Here is a 17,658-nt window from a genome sequence, read left to right as displayed (position 1 = left end):
GACTGCTTTGCTTTTAATCTTGTACTACGCTTACGCTTTTCTGTATATGTCCGCCGTTTTTTAATTTGCTTTTACGTATTTTGTGTACTTGGACCCGAACTAGCCGCTGGCTATGGGTCCAAAAAGTGTTTGTATTTGCTGTAAAAGAAATTCGAAAATAAATTGAAATTGAAATTGAAATTTCTTTTTCCTACTCACAGAACAGAACTAGTCGCAACAGTAATCTTTTTTTTGCGTATCAGGCAAAAACAAAATGCAGCCAGGCTTTCATCCGCCTAGTAAGCGCATATAGAGAAGCGAGAAACGACGACCCAAAGACATAAGCTTAGCTTATGCACATAAGTTGAAGGTTTCTTTATTTACAGTATTTGTACACGCACCATCACAATATGCCACGCACATGATGAGAGTCATGCGAGAGCGCATACAGCGACCTTAAATCCTGAGAAGCGTTAAATGGGGACATTTGTCAATGAAAGGCACCGCTGCTCATATTGATTTCAGTAATTTGTGTGACCAGCTTTTAGAAAGCTCCAGTATCACGTAACTAAATTTTATTCCGGTCGACGCACAGCCTCTTATAAAACACTAATGTTTTGACATTAAAGTTTTCCTTTGTACTATATGATAGCGCGTTAAAATACGTTTTTTTTTTTTGCCACGTTTTCCGGTCTCTGAATGTATTTAACGAAAAAAGGCGTCTGAATAACCGAGTCGCCTGGAATTGCCTTGCCGCCAAGCGAAGCGCATAAACAAGCTCGACTTAAGGCTCACCGAAATGAAAGGTAGTTTATTATGTCAATTTAGTCTTTCAATGATTGGCTTATGTTAATCTCGACGCCCTGAACTACCCTAAACGAATGAACTTTCAGTTCGTGCATTCATATATAGCTGTTTACTCTGAAGTAGCCGCCATAAGTCTTCTGAAGACAATATAAATTATAACGCATATGAGTGCTAGCCTGGCTCTACTACTTTAAATATGTGTGCAGTTTTGCCTTGGCAGGCTGTTTGCGTTTATATATCTATTTCTGGCGCTGGGGAAAGAGATATCTTTGCTCCAGAATGATGTGATTTCTCTTGAATAGTGGACTCACCGTTCTCGCATAAAACACAACGGTATTCATGCGCTCGGCGCCAAAGTATTATGAAGAATACGAAAACATAGGCACAGTAAAAAAAAAATAACTCATTTTGCTACAAGCGGCTAACGTCGCCCACAGATATAACAGCGTCCAAGCACGTCTTAGCGTTCACACCAGTCCGTCCAGGAACATTGTTGACCGTTGCGCCATTGTGTAGCATTCCGTTTGTGGTGACGGCGCTGCATTTTTTGGAATCGTGCGGTAAGCTGGAGGGCATTAGGGCTTGTTTTTCCAAGCGGCCCACGGGTGCCTCGCAGGCGAGGAACGTGAAGAAGCTGAAGATGTTGCTCAGCACAAACACCCCAAAAGTGAGCATCACCTGCACACGCGTAGCAAAAAGTAACCAGCACTGTTACGTTCACAGCAAACGGATAGCGGCGGAAGGCGAGTAAATATGAAGGCCAATGGGCTTTCAAACACAAGGGCTACGAGCTGAGAACGAGAAGCAAGCGAGATTCGGGGAAAACACCGCATTACAAAAATTGCCAATCGGCAGCAGGAAAAGAAGCAAAAAAAAAGTTCAGAAAGAGGGAACAGCCCAGCTGTAACTAAAATAAACACATGATAAGAGAACCTGCGGCACAATGAGGAAAAACATGCACGGAACGTCCAAATGCTCACTTAATTTTGTCCTTGCTTTCTAGGGTATCCGCTTCGAATTTTAATTTCGCGTTGTAGCATGAAGAAATACCTTCTGAACGAAGTTTTACTTCCCAGACGCCGATAAAGGCGAACACTATGAATGTGATTGCAGCAATACATTATTATTACACCTCCCCATCGAGAAAACAAGGCTTGCGCGTTAATGAATATTTTGTAAGTCAAACATATTAAAGCCGCTTTCTACTGGCCTGTGGTCGTCCAAACTGATTTATTTTACATTTCAAAACTTAAAGCTTGACGGAGGAGGAAAACGCACCAAAAAATGCATGAAGCCACCACGGCGATGCACGAACCACAGAGTCAAGCGGCGATATACGATCTGCGCTAAAGCTTGTTACAGGCGAGACTGGGGCGCAGCTATTGCCGGCATTTTGGAAGGATAACACAGCCTGTTGCTATAACTCTAATACTATAGTGCTCTACTATAGGTACCGGAGGCTAATCTCTTTCGGAAGACTTAACTGCCACACATGCCTACAGTGGCAACAAATCTGAAAGGCTAAGCCCTGAGGTGAACAAAATTATTTCGTATGTGTGTTATTTCTGTAAAGTTAATCAAATTTCTGGATCTGTCTCGTATAAGCCACGAATGTTTTTTTCTTCGTAGTGCAAGTGCACCTAGCCCGCACCCCAGCAAAAATTAGGCCAATACGTAAGCGCTGCTGCGAGATTCGTTTCATGAAGACCTCTCAGAAACATTCCCATCAGAGCTATGAGAGCACTTTCTCTATCAGAGCTCTCGACCTGGCCTAATGGAGCCATGCACAATAACTCGAGCGCCTTCACAGTGCAATAAAAAAGTAAATCCTCCTGCGTACATTTGATCCTCTCTAACCCTGATTGACATGGCCCCAATGCAATCGGGCAGCGAACTCACCAGAGTGAAGTGCGAGTAGAATACCCTCTCCCGGCTCAAGGCGAAGTAGTAGTAGTAGATGGGTACGTGGATGCAGTAGACGCCGAAAGAGAGCCGGCTCAGGGGAACCAGTGCTTTCCACGACAGCAGCCTCGCCGCGATTCCTGTTTACGCACGCGTGAGAAACGTGCACATTAGTCAAGATATGCTACAAGCGGTAAAGCGCTGCATCTCTCATAGTTCCTGTACGCCGTCTGTAACAGCTGGAAATGTTTCCTTCTGATGAAGAACAATCACACCGGACCCACTCTCGCTACGCATTTTCAAATCTCAGTAGCAAAGTGAAAAAAGAGATTTTTCGCTGGGATGTGCTGCAGGAGACAGCCCCTTACTGCCACCTTAAGAAATTATTTGTTCCTTATTTGTCCTGGCAGGAATGCTAAGAACATTGAGGACTCGGTGCTTTCTTTCGTTCTGACAAATCGTACTTCTTTGCAATTTTTTATTCACCGACGAATGCCTTCAAAAATAAAACATTTACTAGGCAATGTTTGGGCCGGAGCTCACCTCCTCTTCCAGTGGCGCAGGCGAACACCAGCCACCCCACGAAGATAGCGCAGCAGAGTAGATTTGCGACGGAAACCAGAAGCTTGACCCACTCGTCCGTAGGGTTGCGACCACGACACCAGTCGTGTTTAATGAAGAAACACGTAAGGCCGCAGAACACACACAAGCACCACGTAGCGAAGAGCTTCAGCTGCAAGAAAACCGAACTCTGCATCAGCGTTCTTGTGAGACGTAAAAAAAAAAACAAGCTCATCCCATACAGCGTTGCAGCTATATATGTAAGAGCAGTTCGTGGTGATGAAAACAAACAGAAAACAAACGATAAACTACTAGAAACTTCACTATGTGAAGTTTCGTCGCCTGTCGCCTTTCGCCTCTTTCGCCTGTCGTCGCCTTTACTCTTGTCTCTAGTCTTTTGTGCGCTGTTTTTCAACCATGAACCTATACCAACTCGCCCAACTTAACGTTCTACTAATTCACTATGTGGACCAATCGCACCTAGTTGACGTTCTCACTAGACAGCAGGTGACGGCGGAAGATTTCAGTAGCAACAGACTACGACGACACCAACGCTGTCTACCGCGGAGAAGGTGCGCTGTAGGCAGCACATGAACAGCTTTGTCTGACGCTTGAATAGCTATGAGAGATCGGCCCCTAAGCTGCTAACGACTGGCGAAATTTTCGCTTCAGAGCCAGAAAAGTCATGGACGTATACCGCGAACAGAGAGCTGTGCTCTGTAAGTGGTATACGTCTTCAAGTTTCATGTGCTCGATACCAATCAAAAGGATTGGTAGAATCCAAAAATAACCGAAGCGCCACACGCAGCCCGAAGAAGCCGAGGGTTTTGTCTTCTGACCGGTTACGTTTCGTTTGTATTTCTTTTTTCTCCCTTTAACTGTTTTGCCATAAAATATTATCTTCATACGATATCTAACTTGACGCGCTGCGCTTTTTCTGCATCTTCTTCGGTTTTGATAGCCCCTGACCGAGTTCGATTATTAATCGACCGAATCCTCACTGACTAAACTGCGTACAAAAAGAAAGTGACCTGACCGTGTTTCGGTCGCGAAAAAGAGTAAATGTGTATTTGAAATTCATGCGGGCGTCATGATCAGTGCGAAATAATCCTGCACTGTCTGCCGCTGCAAACAGGATAACTGCTGGCAAGTGTGATACCACAAGAAAGCGTAGAGCAATGGCTTCTTTTAAGTTCCGGAGATATTACCTTTGAAATCTTTGCGTGACGGAATTTCTGAACGAGAAGGCAGACTATACAGCCCGCAAAGTAACACAATCCATGGTGAAAGGGCCAAACATACACGTCGCTGTAGAAGCTGTTGAGCACCCTGTGAAACAAAAAAGGACATTTACCCAATGCATACGCTATCACAGGTTACTGTATCATTTTTTCTCTTAAATGAGAATGGCTTTTACGAGGAATTGCTTCCAAATACACCAAAAATTATGTGCCATTTAGCTTACAATGTGTTCCCTGCAAAACATGTACTAACGTAGTTCCTAATTGAATCAGAGCGACGTTAGGAACTCCCAAATCCCAAGAAACGGGCTGGATTTCTGAGGGTTAACGTGACAATAAATAAGCCATGTCACCAACCACGTTACACCTAAATGCATATAATACGTATAACGAGTGCATGTGTGGTATAGGTTACACAACCGGAATTAGTTCATTATGCCTTTGCTTAAGTTGAACGTGCACAAAGCAAATGCAAAAGAATCCTGCCGATGTTACCGGCAAATCATTCATGAAAATAGATAACATATTTTAGCTTCAGATGCTTTCTTCGATTTATTCACTTGACACTCAGTGCGCTGCAGCCTCCAGAAGAGTTTTCTCAACTCTACAGCTCACCCAGTATTATTATCAATGCCCAAAAAGGGTACCTGTCACATTTCGTCAATAAACCGACAGAAACTACGGCTATAGAATTGTCTTTCCCCACGTGCTCGCCTTCATTCGGTGATTTCGTCGGTGGGGACATGGCTGCGATCGCAAAATCTTGCTTTTAAAGTTTGTCCTGCGCTCGCACCGAGTAGTTAAGATGGCCATAGGAAAACAATGGGTTACGTTTTTGGCAATAAATAGCAGAAAGCTGCAAGCGTCCCGAGGAGGTATCCGCGGATATATTGATAGTCAGGGTACAATCTTATGAAATGCGGAAGAATTGCGTTCATAAACAACTTCCCGTTGAAAAAATGCGCTGGTGGAGACTTTCTGGATATGATGTCCAGAAAGCGGCGTAAAAGACTGCTTAGCCTAGCACTCTCTTCCGCTCTTAACCGATGTGCTGCGTTCGCTTTTTCGGTTTTGAATGTTTGGCGGCTAACAATTAGTTTTCTTTTCATTCTTCTCATTATTTCCTTGGCGTCACCCGTTTCGGGGTAGGTGCAAGCTGACAGTTATTTCGTCCCTTCTTTAATTATAGCAGCAAAAATGTTAATAATTAGCTCAGCCGCCTCTTCTACTAAGTAAAAGTGACGTGGTATGGAGCTATGTAATTACAGGCGTGCTTACTACGGGGATCAGCCGTGTTTCGCGCAGCGTTACGAGTAGTTCAGGGTATGTCATTATATTTCTTTATAGATTTAAAGAGAACAGCATCATATCTGGGTATTTGTTCTAGGGCATGTTTCGCCTTTCCACACACATACAAAAAAAAATTACTGCAATACAATTATTTTGTTTTGCCATTGAAAAGGCTCCACCTGAACCCCAAGAATATGTCCGTTGATTAATGGACCAGCAGTGCTGTTTAGGGCCAGTACACTTCTCCAAAAATTTTTGCCACTACAGTACAACGAGGATGGGGCATTACTTACTTCAGATCGGAGACGAAGGGCATCATGAACGGAGGGAACGCAGTTCCGTGCAACTGCCAGGAGCCTATGGCCGAGCACACGGCCCCCATGATGCCGAAAACGGCGATTTTGCCCCAGTATGACCTGGAACGAGACGTGCGCGGAACAAGCCCGATAGTAAGCACAATCTTTCATCCTGAGCGACATAGCAGCCCGATGCAGCGAAGTGTTTGGCTGATTTGATGAACTGATCATAAGCTCTAATTATTGATTGGTTGCATGTCGAGTTAAGAAGTTAGTTTTACTGTAGTGCAGTGCGAAAGTTGGATACGTAGTTTTTCTGTGGGCACGAGTTGGCTCCCTCCGAATTCAAGTCACGTTTTCTACTCTGTGTCTCTCTCTTTTCATTGCTTTCTCCAAAAAAAAAACTAGATTGTTAAGGCTCCATACATAATTACCCACTTCCTGCGAGACTGCTCGTTCAGACGTGCTGCTATTAGCGTGCCCTGCTGAATCAGGGCACACTAAATACTTCTGACACTCCAAACCTTCCGTCCACCGTTAGATGCCACACGCATAAAGGAAGCAGATATTGATTCTTTACTATTGCGATTTAAGTGCCTTTGAGGGGGTAAGGCCTTAGTTAAGCTGCGTACGCAGCTTTTTGCCTTATCTTCTCCATTATATGTAATGAAAGACCGATAAACAATAAACAATGCAGTTTGTAGAGGTGTTACCGAATGCGGGTTGCAAATCACTCGCAGAGAGTTAAGGTCCACCTCTGAACCAGTTACATCGGCAGTACACGAGAAGGATACTCACCGTTTAAGTATTAAGACTGTTGGCATCGCCACCATAAAAAGTTGAAAGTCTGCAGATATAAACCACAGCACTCCAAGGAATCCCTAGAAAAACGAGAACATAGATATTTTGTCAAGTTCATGCCTGAGTTCACGAAAATGAAGTGACACGTCAATGTCTCGTTTGAAGCAAATGCGTGGAGTGACAGCAGATGGCATGCTCTGTGTCGTTAATTGATTGCGTGATATGCTGGGCATCCAGCACTGTTTAAGTTTAAGAGAGCGCAAAAATACGACTCCAGAAGCATTATCACTGGCCTGCAATTGTGCACCCCTGCACGAACTGCGGTCGGACAACAAGGAACAATTCTTTTTTCAGTATAATAAGTATTGCACACCTTCCTTTCATGATCCGCGATTCCCAGACCCCGGTCAGTGACCGCCACGTGTTGGTGGACTTGTAGCCCAAGTCATTTTCGCGGGAAGTGATCAAGGTTATTTTCAAGAAGAGTAATATGAATGGGTGGTTCAAGAAGATTGTGCACTTCTTTCAAATGCAATATGCGCGCTCATAATTTAAACAGAGCACAAAGCCAATACGCGAGACGCTGAATCAGCGCTGAACTATCCCTGGCGGTCATGGCGTACATGTAGATAGTCTGACAACACAAGAATAACGTACCAGCTATCGTTCGTGAACACACGTCATGGTATGGACTAGTATGGAATGGTATGGTATGGACTGTTTAGGGGTTGGACTTTTCGGTTTAAACCGAAAAACACGGATGAACATATGCCGAATTAATTTTTGAAATTTTATTTTAACCGAAAAAGGTTAATGTAAACTTTACGTCACTCTTGACCACATTGGGACGTATTTTTCACCGATAAAAACTGAAAATTCGTATGTAGAAAATAATTTTTGCCGAAAAAACCTCAAAGCGGCGTTCTGAAATAAACATCGTAAAAATTCCGCCGAATTTTAGAAAAACAAAAACAAAAAGTCAAACCCCTAGGTATGATTTATGGTTTTTAACGTCCCAAAGAGACACGGGGTATGAGGGATGCCGTAGTGGAATATACCGGATTAATTTCGACCAACTTGGGTATTTTAACGCGCACTGATATCGCACAGTGCAGGGACGAGTTGCGTTTTGCCTCCGTCGAACGACGGCGCTGAGGCCGGGATAGAATCCGTGTACTCGGTCAACAGCCGAGCGCCCTGATAGCTGAGCAACTACAGCAGAGCACACGCTATGATACATTTCTGGTCGGAATGCACGTGCTGGTATGTGTTCCGGTAGAATGCGCCTAAAACTAATCTCATTTCAAGTTAGCAGCCCCACTGCGTCCATTTTCAACACACCTTCATTGTATACTCGATGGTGCATAGGGCCAATGGCCATATACTCATATACAAGGCTTCACAGCTAACTTTAGTCAAGTCTTAAAATATAGCAGGGCGCATTGTTCACCACTCGCGCGCCACGACAAAAATGCTCTGAAACGTGCAACTCATGAAAGTAGGAGCGCTCAAAGGCGCTACAAATGTGAGTGGGTGCCGACAGTAAAATTTAAAGTAACACTTGCGACCTGGCTACGTTCAGTGCGGAAAACAGCAGGCGCGTCGGTTCGCGGCAGCGGTATGTGGGCCGAAACACTAAGCAGCGTTCCTAGCCGTCGGCCGGCATTTCGCATATGGTGTTCCGCATTTGGCGTCTTTGCGTCTCGTCGTCATGCTTTGTTCCTGAGATGAAACACCCGACCGAGAACAAGGAACGCTGTTTAGTGTTCCGGCCTGCATATCGCTATCGCTATCGCCAACCGCTGCGCCCGCTGTTTTCCGCACTGAACGTCACAAGGTCGCAAGTGTTCCTTTCAATTTTTCCGTCAACGAATACACGCTTTCTCTTGCCCTGTCGCATTTGCAGCACCCTAGAGCCCCGATATCTTCACGAGTTCCACGCCAGAGAGCACTGCTGCTCCATCGCGCGAGTGGATTGCCACGTGAGATTTTTTTCATAATTCGCGATTTTCTTTTTAACGCGGAACAAGGTAATCTAAAGCACATATGAAAATGAAAAGTGATGAATTATGTTTTTTTTTTCGGGACACTCCGCTATTTGACACTGAAATTTTCGCCCGAAGCGCAGTGGATGAAAAGTTATGTTTTATTTATTTACTTACTCAACTGAACAAAATCCAATAATACTTTGACTTAAAATATGTAGCAGCGAACAAGTTAAACCTTGGATAAACTTAGCTGTGACACCCGGTAAACTTCGACCTATTAGAGCTTGGTTTTCAACTCTCTGCCTCGCAAGATTGTGCGCGTTAAGGCATGTATAATGTCTTCACCTGGTCGTCCCGCTCGCCTGCGTTTCTCACTTGCAGCAATATTTTCCACCACTGCCTGCTGAATTCATAGTGAATTCTCTCCATCAGTGGCTTGAGATTAGGACCAGATGCAACTACTGGCCCCAAGTAGCAGCACATGATGACGAAAAACACTGGGACCGTAGTTCTGAAATAAAAATAAAGCACGTTTCAGAAATACTGCGCCATAAGAGTAGCTGCGATGTTTAACTGGATAACTGAGGTTAGCGTAACAAAGCAAACAAGAACATGAAGTTTTATGCGTACCTCAAATGTCGGCGAACGATGGCTACCACGTATATATAGAAACGGTTGATTCGCGTCTGTGCTTGTTTGTCGATATTGTACACCATCAGGAATCCACTGTTTAAAGAAAAAGAGGTGCAAGAAGGTTTCATAAATGTTTATGCGATAAGCAGGTGTGAAAGCTTGAAAGAAAAAACCGCAGTTCTTTTATTGTGTGCACATAATATTTAGATGCATTAGTTGGTACCTACAAACGATGTCTTAATGAAGAAAAGATAAACGAAACTTTTTCTGAGAGTCTGTATTTGACATGTCGTCGGGCATGACAGACTCTGGGAGGGAAGTTTCGTCTGTCATGCCCGACGACATGTCAATTACGGGCTAAACATTCAAACTTGTGTCACTGCTGGCTCCACAATACTGTGCGCTTTTGGTACTTTTTATGGTGGCCTCCTAGTATCCGTGACTTGCACCATGACACACACAAAGAAAAACGCACTTGCGACCTCCCCATTCCTCCCACAGCTGCCCTGGCCTTCTGATCGCCAAAGTGAAGGAGGGGCGTCAAGTGACAGTGGCTCAAGACATCAACAACGTCGTCAAAACCGTTAGTCACATGAGAAGTATGGAGCGAGAAAGCACAAAATAAGAGGGGTTTTTAAGGAAGCTTGCTTTCTGTTTTTCTTTCGGCCACCGTATCATACTTTTTTTTTCTCTTTCGTATCAATTTGTTCTACATCTGACAACACCAATCCGCGCTTTTAGGCGCACTTATTTGATATTTTAATTTACAAAATATGGCTTTCGAGATATGGTTGTATATGTGACTGCGTACAGAAGGAAGCGATTTATTAAATGACGGATTTTTTAATCACAAAAGTTGCAGTGCTAGGGCAATGGTCACTAAGTCAATTAATTACGGAAGAAACAGGGTCACGGTAAGCATCACTTTTTTTTCAAGGGAGTGCTTTCCGACTTTCTTTATAGGATGCTGTTTTTTTTCTTCGTTCTCTTCCTTCATCGAAATCTGCCAAAGGTTCTTTTAGTAGAAAAGTGCCAGCCGCTAGCGCCTGCTCATGATATTTTACTTCCAATGGCTTTGTTCAGGTGTCGTTTAGTTCAGTTCGATTCTGTCTGGTTGCATAAAAAATCAGGCTCATTGAAAAGTTCTCTTTGGCTCTGAAGGACGATATGAAGAGCTTTCAATTATTGTCACTCCATTCATTCGCGATGAACGCGATTCTTGAAAGTTATTACAAACATATGAGGTCCATTCTTACCTAATGAAGAAGAAAATGTCGACGCTATTGTATGCCGTCATAATGAAACTGAAGCCCAGCATGTCGGCGTAGTGAAGGGCGTTGATTGCTCTAGCTGGGAAAAAAAAAGATGCAATTCTCATTTAAATCAAGCTACAATATATTTCAAAATAGCTCCTCTCCGACAATAACCCTGCAAGTATCCTTTGAACAAGCGTAACCAGATGGCTGCAAAATAAAAAAAGGAGCAAAATAAAGCGATACCAGAAAATTGAGAAACACAGAAACGAACCATGCTTTCCTCTATAAAGCACGAGTGAAAGAAAAAAGACAAAAATACCGCGCACCGGCGCCCTAATGAAGGTTTTTGTGCGTGCCGGGGTAATTAAACAGCTGTGAAAAAGCTGCTAATTTAAAACATCTGGAAGAAAAACCACAATCTATTATAATTTTATTCTTTGAACGCAGCAAGCTCAGAGTCTGACTTTTTCTCGACGACGAAAAACAAAATCCTTTTTTACCGACGAATTTTAACCACTCCCCACCTGTAAATATGTGAGATATTATCGTGACTGTAGTTATGTGCGTGTAAATTGTGTTATATGATATCTTCTATAGAGAGCAAAAAAGGAAAACAAAAAGTTGATTTCTAGACGCAGCCCTTATAATATATGACGTCCAGCCAACTGATAGCGTAGAAACATAAAATTGGCACTTACACATCGCTAAATAATCGAAGAAGGCATACGAATGGCCAAGGACAATCGAGAATATGGAGAGGAAGCGTATGCCATGGAGGAATCTGTAGGTGCTTGCTTCAGATTCCTTGTCTTGTTCCATGTTCAACAGCAACTTTATATTGGCTTCTATCGAAAAAGCACTCAGCACTTTTTGTAGAGGCCCTGAAGTAAGACAAATATATTTGAAGTCAGCATCATGAAGACAGTAGTTTCCATCAATGGGGCCCTCTAGTAATATTTCGTCTTCTAAAGAGAAACGGAAAGAGGTCTGTAATCAAGGAGCACAGATGCTACTCGCAGTAGAGAACAGGGATGGGGAAGGAGAGGATGTGGATATATTTGAATGGAGCGTAAATAACAAACATACACTCGCCAAATTCTTCAAAGAAAGGAAACGACGTATCGGGGCCCGTACGGGTCCCCTTGATCACAAGAGCACTGCATATAACGACAGTTGCTTATATACGGTTAAAATTTCCTAGTGAGCGATTATAGATTTCCGGCAGATTACCACGTGTCCTGTTAAGAGCATGCTTTGTGCTATGTATATGGAATGATTCCAAAAGGAGGCGCGCCAGACGCTATTCCGTCAAACTCTGGACTATATTTGAATGGAAACAAAAAGATTATAAACGATGGGACTGAGATTTCGGGATGGACCTCGCGATGGGGAGATGTACATCTAGTGCATGCAGAACAGTTCAGCAATAAAAGAGGTACTGAAAAAATTAGGCCCCGCCGCGGTGGCTCAGTGGTTACGGCGTTCGGCTGCTGACCCGAAAGACGCGGGTTCGATCCCGGCCGCGGCGGCTGAATTTCTTGAAGGCGAAATTCTAGAGGCCCGTGTGCTGTGCGATGTCAGTGCACGTTAAAGAACCCCAGGTGGTCTAAATTTCCGGAGCCCTTCACTACGGCGTCTCTCATAGCCTCAGTCGCTTTGGGACGTTAAACCCCAATAAACCATAAACCAAACCAAAAAATTAGGTTACGTGCAACTTTCTTAAAAACGTTTCAAAGAAACTGAAACTGCAACTTCCTTTAAAACGTCCCATGCAAATTTTAAAAAGTTGCACAACTTTCTACCAGACACATTTCGCGTACGCCGGTTATTCAAAAGAATTGGCTGGTATTGTTATTAGTTAATTAGTTCAAGACATTTTTATACAAACGCTCCTTACCAGATCGTGACTGCTGACAGTGCCACTGTGATTCCCGCAGTGGGCATTAAGTCTTTTTGTTTTTTTTAAATCAATGTCTCTCATTTCATGGGACATCCTGTGTACCGCGATAAATGATAAAGCTGAAAAATGATCTGTTTCAGTTCAAACGTCAAACGCCTTTCTCGCATAGCGCATTAAAGCATAGCAGTATAAGTGAACTACTATAAAAAATTACAAAATATGCACGATATCTTTGCTTACATCGTAAAACTGAGCCCTAGTCTTGCCACACAGTGCCCTAGCGCGCAGCACCCCTGATGTCTACAATGCCTCACACTGTTCCTCATGTCCGTGTTGCGACGTGATACTCTGTCATCAACAATGGCACAAGCGCCCAAATTCTGGCTAGAAGTATAACGAACCCTTTCGCGTCAGTTCGACTGGAGCCGACCGTCTACTTGTGCCGGCCGGCGGCTACAACCGAATATGACACGACACATTGGAAGAGGTGAACCATTCAACTTAGTACATGCACTTCGGTTTTCTTAAAATGCGCTTAGTATACGCGACCTATATTGCGCAATGCGCCATTTTTGGGAACTTTTAACTTAATAGATAAATTTAGCAGATTCTGTTTGCAAGCAACGCCTGTGAAAAGGTCACGCTGATGTCCTTGGAGCGCCTCTGATAAAATGCTTTGGTTCCAATATCTACAGGGAGCAGCGATTACTGTCCTTCGGCAGAGGAATGAGAAAATTCCAGTCAACAGGGGTGCCAAAAATTGGCAGTGGTTTAGCTCTGGTTGAACCTGGAGGACTGCGAAAGCAACGAGGAGAAAGAGAGAGGTGATGGAGAGCGCGCGGCAGCGGCGGCGGCCCCGGCACGCTACTGCGCATGCGCAACTGGCGAGCACGGCGGCGGCACCTCTGAGTCGCCCGTGCAGCGAAGGCGGCGGCGCGCCAGCTGTGCGCTGTGTGACGCCACTGCTCCTCGCGCATGCGCAGTATGGCCTTTCGTCAGCTCCGCAAAATGGCTCGGCGACTGGCGTAGTGTTGCTTTCGCAACAAAAGGGCTACGCCGTATCTCTATTTTGTTCGCTCCACGTCTGCAAATATTCAGAACGTTATAGTTGGATGATTAAGGTATAAAAGCTAAGAACTAATGCCTCAGCGACCTCTTATTTGCCGCGTTCTTGTCTTGCTAAGTAACTCAACGGAGGATCTGAAGAGAAAGATCGAAGACCCATAGAAGCAGCGTAATCCGGTGGGCTTAAAAGGGGATATGAAGAAAAATAAAGCAACCATTAGCAGTCTGGAGACGAAGCGATGGTTCTGGAAGTAATACAGAACATGCCGTGTCCCGGTCATGAGGGACAAATCAGTAGGAGCAAAGGTTTCAGGAGAGTAGAGTGCATTCGGGGAATACCTTAAGGTTACAGCCAGTAGCCTAGCGATATCCGGCACTAGAGCAGCATATCACTTGCGTATGCTACCACCACCCACCTACCAGCACTACCTACGAGACTAATGAAAATGCTTGAAGGAGGACCACGGACGTTGTGGGGACTGATGTAGAGAAAAAATATTAAAATAGCATAGCTAAGATAATAAGTGTAATTGCGGTACCCTCATGACAAGAAAAGAACGCGGATTAAAGAACCAACGAGAAATAATGGCAGTTTAGCTGCAATTAGGGCGAGTAAACGGACTTAAGGCATGCGATACGTAGAGCAGTCATCCAGTGTTCGATTTAAGTAACATAGGGGGACACCGAAAAAAAGGTAAGCAGTCAAGGGTGCCAAAGAATCAGGGGGAGTGTCGACGTTGGACAATTTATTCGAAGGGGCGGCTGCGGCTGGTGCGAAGCATATAACTGCAAATCATTGGAAAACTCTGGGCATACTTGCTCACTTCAAACCACTATTGATACTGACAATAACTTTTCCTGAACTAAACGGCCGACATAAGGATGCGAGTCCAGAGGGCAGTTTTCTGCTGGCTTTTGTTGCATTTCCCTTCGTTCGTAATATACAGGTTTGAAGCGAATATATATGCGCCATAAGATCATCATCCTCATCAACAACAGCAGAAACAGCAGCGGCCCAAGTACGTCTGCTGCAGGACAAGGACATCTTCCACTCATTTCCATATAAACTACGTCTAGCATCAGTGGCGGCCACCCTATCATATATCTGTATTTAATAATAATAAAAAAAGAGTTGTTTAATCATTTTCTTTGGCGTCATTTAGGCATGGTAGTAATTATTTATGTGAAGTCTGAACACAAAAATGCGATACCTTTTTTTATTTGACGCTTCGTAACGTAGTGGTCAAAAGCGCTACTCGCAGCGATCACCACCGCTAAAGTGCCAAGAAAAGCCCTGAAAGGGAAAATAATTTAGTGGTTAGCACAGAGCAAATCAAAGGTTCCACATTCTTCAGCACAAACTTCTGTAATGTGTGCTTTCTTTTCGAATTTATGTAATATTATTCACGATATTTGCGTGAAAGACGCTATCTAAGAAAGAAAAAAAAACAAGGCAACACGGCAAGGATTCCCAAGTTTATGCAACTTCGTAAACACACCAGAAGAGAAGAAATAACAGCAAAGAAAGAAAGGCGTCTACAAAATTTTTAGGGCTTTAATCATTTATAACCCGCAACTCAAATTCCCAACTTCCTTTTGCAGCTCCTTACAAGCGCAGCTGGCTTTCTTGTTTACCCAATGGGAGAACTTACACTATCGATATCTGTGCCGTCGTCCACGGTTGGGGCTCGTTGGTGACGCAGTCCTTGACCCTCATCCCGATGGTTCCGCCAGCCACTGCAGAAAGCGAAATTAGAATTTGTGAACCATATCTTGCTTATCTTTGTGCTGCGAGCGTTTCGTATTGCATAATAAAACTAAGATTTGTGACCACAGAATAAAATGAGCGTCACCTCGCAGTTTACAGCAAATTATTCTTTTCCTTAAGTATTCAAGTGATATCCGCTCAACGCTTGCTCACTATAAATGTTTCTGGCTTGCTTTAATCATTTTGGACGTTTACGAGTACACCGCTAGGAGTTACAGTGTAGTCGTTCAGCGGGAGCGCGAGATTTGGTTCCATTATGTACGTGATGTCACGTAAAACACCGCAGTCAAACATATAGTTTGGGTTTACGTTCGGTGTTTTATTTTTGTTTTATAAATGTTTCGTTCATAGGGGGAACCCCTCAGAAATATTATGCGCCCAATAACTCAAGCTGACCATAAGCACTCCGGTGTTGCCATAATTTGGAGTGTCTGCATTTTTCTTAATTGTTTTCTTTTAAACGGCATGAAAACACAATTAAGCCAGCCACCGGCATATGTTTCTACTCGAAGCTTCGGGCGCTTTAATTTTTTGTGACAAATACTCACGAAACCCTCCACTGAATTTCGTGGCTGAGTCTATAGCGTGTTCATTCCACACAGATAAACTTATATTTTTTCAAATGAGGTGATGGTTACTCGTAGTGAAGTGCTTTTTGTTATCTTTACTCTTTACTCATCTCTCGATTTTCGTGATCATGTGGAATGAGAGTTAGACACGCTTTCAGACTCGATTTTCAGGCGCTGTCACGTGGAGGAGCTCGATTGCGTCAGTAAAGATGCAGTAAAGTGCGATTCCGATTGCGTCAGTAAAGCCCGCTGAGTCAGTAAAGATGCAGGAAGTTCACAGAAATGTTGCAGCTAAATTAAAAACCCGCTCATATTTTCTTTTTTAATAATTTGTGACAAAACAATGACTTACAAGCATTGATAATCATCTGAATGTCCTCTTGGCTGCAGTCATTGATGAAGCAGATACCGAGGCGGACGCCTTCAACCATGGATGAATCTGAGCTCCTAGTTGCAAAAACTGCTGCCTGTCCACAAGGAAATACAACATAAAGAGCAATAAATATTGATATATCCCAGACTGCTGAATGGCCTGAAGGTGGTTTGAGGCATAGAAACACGCCGAGAGACTCATGCAAAACTGTTGCATTGCTATTTCTACATGAAATGCTTGAAAATAAGTGCGATAGAACTTTAAAATCTTGTCTCTCGTATTGACAGCACAGCGTGCTATGGATTATACGTCTTATTCGAAGATGCAATATCGCGAAGAAGAAACGTCAGGATACGCCCGACAATAGACGTTGAAAAATATTTACGCGCAAAGGTGTTCAAGCCCGTGTCGACGCACGAAAGACATAGTAGTGTGACTGTATACTCATCATCATTATTATGGAACGGCTGGTTTTGTTTGATAATGATGTCTATAACCTGTACCTTTCTATAAGCGCGGAAACGTAGGTTGTGAAAAAGAAGTATACATGTTCCTCTTTTTTTTTTGGTGCGCCAAATCATTAGGCGCAATTGGTGGATTCGTTGCAAGGTGCTCAGATCGACCTGAAGCGTGGCTAACAGGTTCTGCGTGAAACTAACTTGTTTCCGCTGATAACGGGCCAATGATTAGAGAAATACTGGTGTGGTTGTGATAGAAAAATGGGAGTATTAACGCCGGGGGCCGGGTCAAAGGACGCGAGGAAAGCACGCACCGTGAGAAGTTGGAAGCGGGAATAGAGATGGGGATACGGGCTTCCAGTTAAAAGACAGCTTTGAAGCTGATTTTGGAAGCTCGAGGAAGAGCCGATGGGCCCCGCTTTCCAGTAAGGCTAAGCGCTGCAGCTTTTAGTTCGCGCTACCAGAGAACTGAACGCAACTAAATTCCAGAATCGGTCTCATATAAGCCTTACAGAGAAACAGTAACGTGTCGCGACGCATGTCAAAGTTTTTATTGCCTACTCGTGTCAACCGGTACACAGCACGTTCCCATTTAATAACATTACAGAAACGGAGGAACCGACACGCTATACCTTTTCCTCTTCCTAGCCCTACTTAATGCTGATAATTTATGGTAACTCTTCTTGGTAACACACTACCAATCGAAAGGAAATTACATGCGAATTACGACAGCTGGAGTTGGTGGTTAATGATAAAGTACATACACACGCT

The 17,658-nt window shown here is 43.8% G+C and overlaps 1 protein-coding gene across 1 annotated transcript in view; it reads right to left on the bottom strand.

The window, feature by feature from the left end:
* Nucleotides 1-325: 325 nt before the first annotated feature.
* The window catches only part of LOC149351349 (nose resistant to fluoxetine protein 6-like), a 29,809-nt gene continuing 12,476 nt past the window's right edge, over nucleotides 326-17,658 (bottom strand). The window contains exons 3-15 of the mRNA XM_089580699.1: nucleotides 16,409-16,523; nucleotides 15,372-15,456; nucleotides 14,931-15,013; nucleotides 11,453-11,635; nucleotides 10,755-10,848; nucleotides 9,496-9,591; nucleotides 9,211-9,376; nucleotides 6,875-6,957; nucleotides 6,074-6,196; nucleotides 4,458-4,578; nucleotides 3,232-3,421; nucleotides 2,686-2,828; nucleotides 326-1,464 (exon numbers count right to left, since the gene is read on the bottom strand). Of these exons, the coding sequence (XP_089436825.1) occupies nucleotides 1,198-1,464; nucleotides 2,686-2,828; nucleotides 3,232-3,421; nucleotides 4,458-4,578; nucleotides 6,074-6,196; nucleotides 6,875-6,957; nucleotides 9,211-9,376; nucleotides 9,496-9,591; nucleotides 10,755-10,848; nucleotides 11,453-11,635; nucleotides 14,931-15,013; nucleotides 15,372-15,456; nucleotides 16,409-16,523 (1,749 nt within the window). The 3' untranslated portion in view covers nucleotides 326-1,197. The remainder of the gene's footprint in view (nucleotides 1,465-2,685; nucleotides 2,829-3,231; nucleotides 3,422-4,457; nucleotides 4,579-6,073; nucleotides 6,197-6,874; nucleotides 6,958-9,210; nucleotides 9,377-9,495; nucleotides 9,592-10,754; nucleotides 10,849-11,452; nucleotides 11,636-14,930; nucleotides 15,014-15,371; nucleotides 15,457-16,408; nucleotides 16,524-17,658) is intronic.

Source organism: Amblyomma mixtum, chromosome 3 (assembly GCF_055824585.1).
Source record: "Amblyomma mixtum isolate Tamu chromosome 3, ASM5582458v1, whole genome shotgun sequence".
Classification (NCBI taxonomy): Eukaryota; Metazoa; Arthropoda; class Arachnida; order Ixodida; family Ixodidae; genus Amblyomma; species Amblyomma mixtum.
Note: the sequence above shows the minus strand (reverse complement) of the source record. Positions and strands in the feature narration are given on the sequence as shown.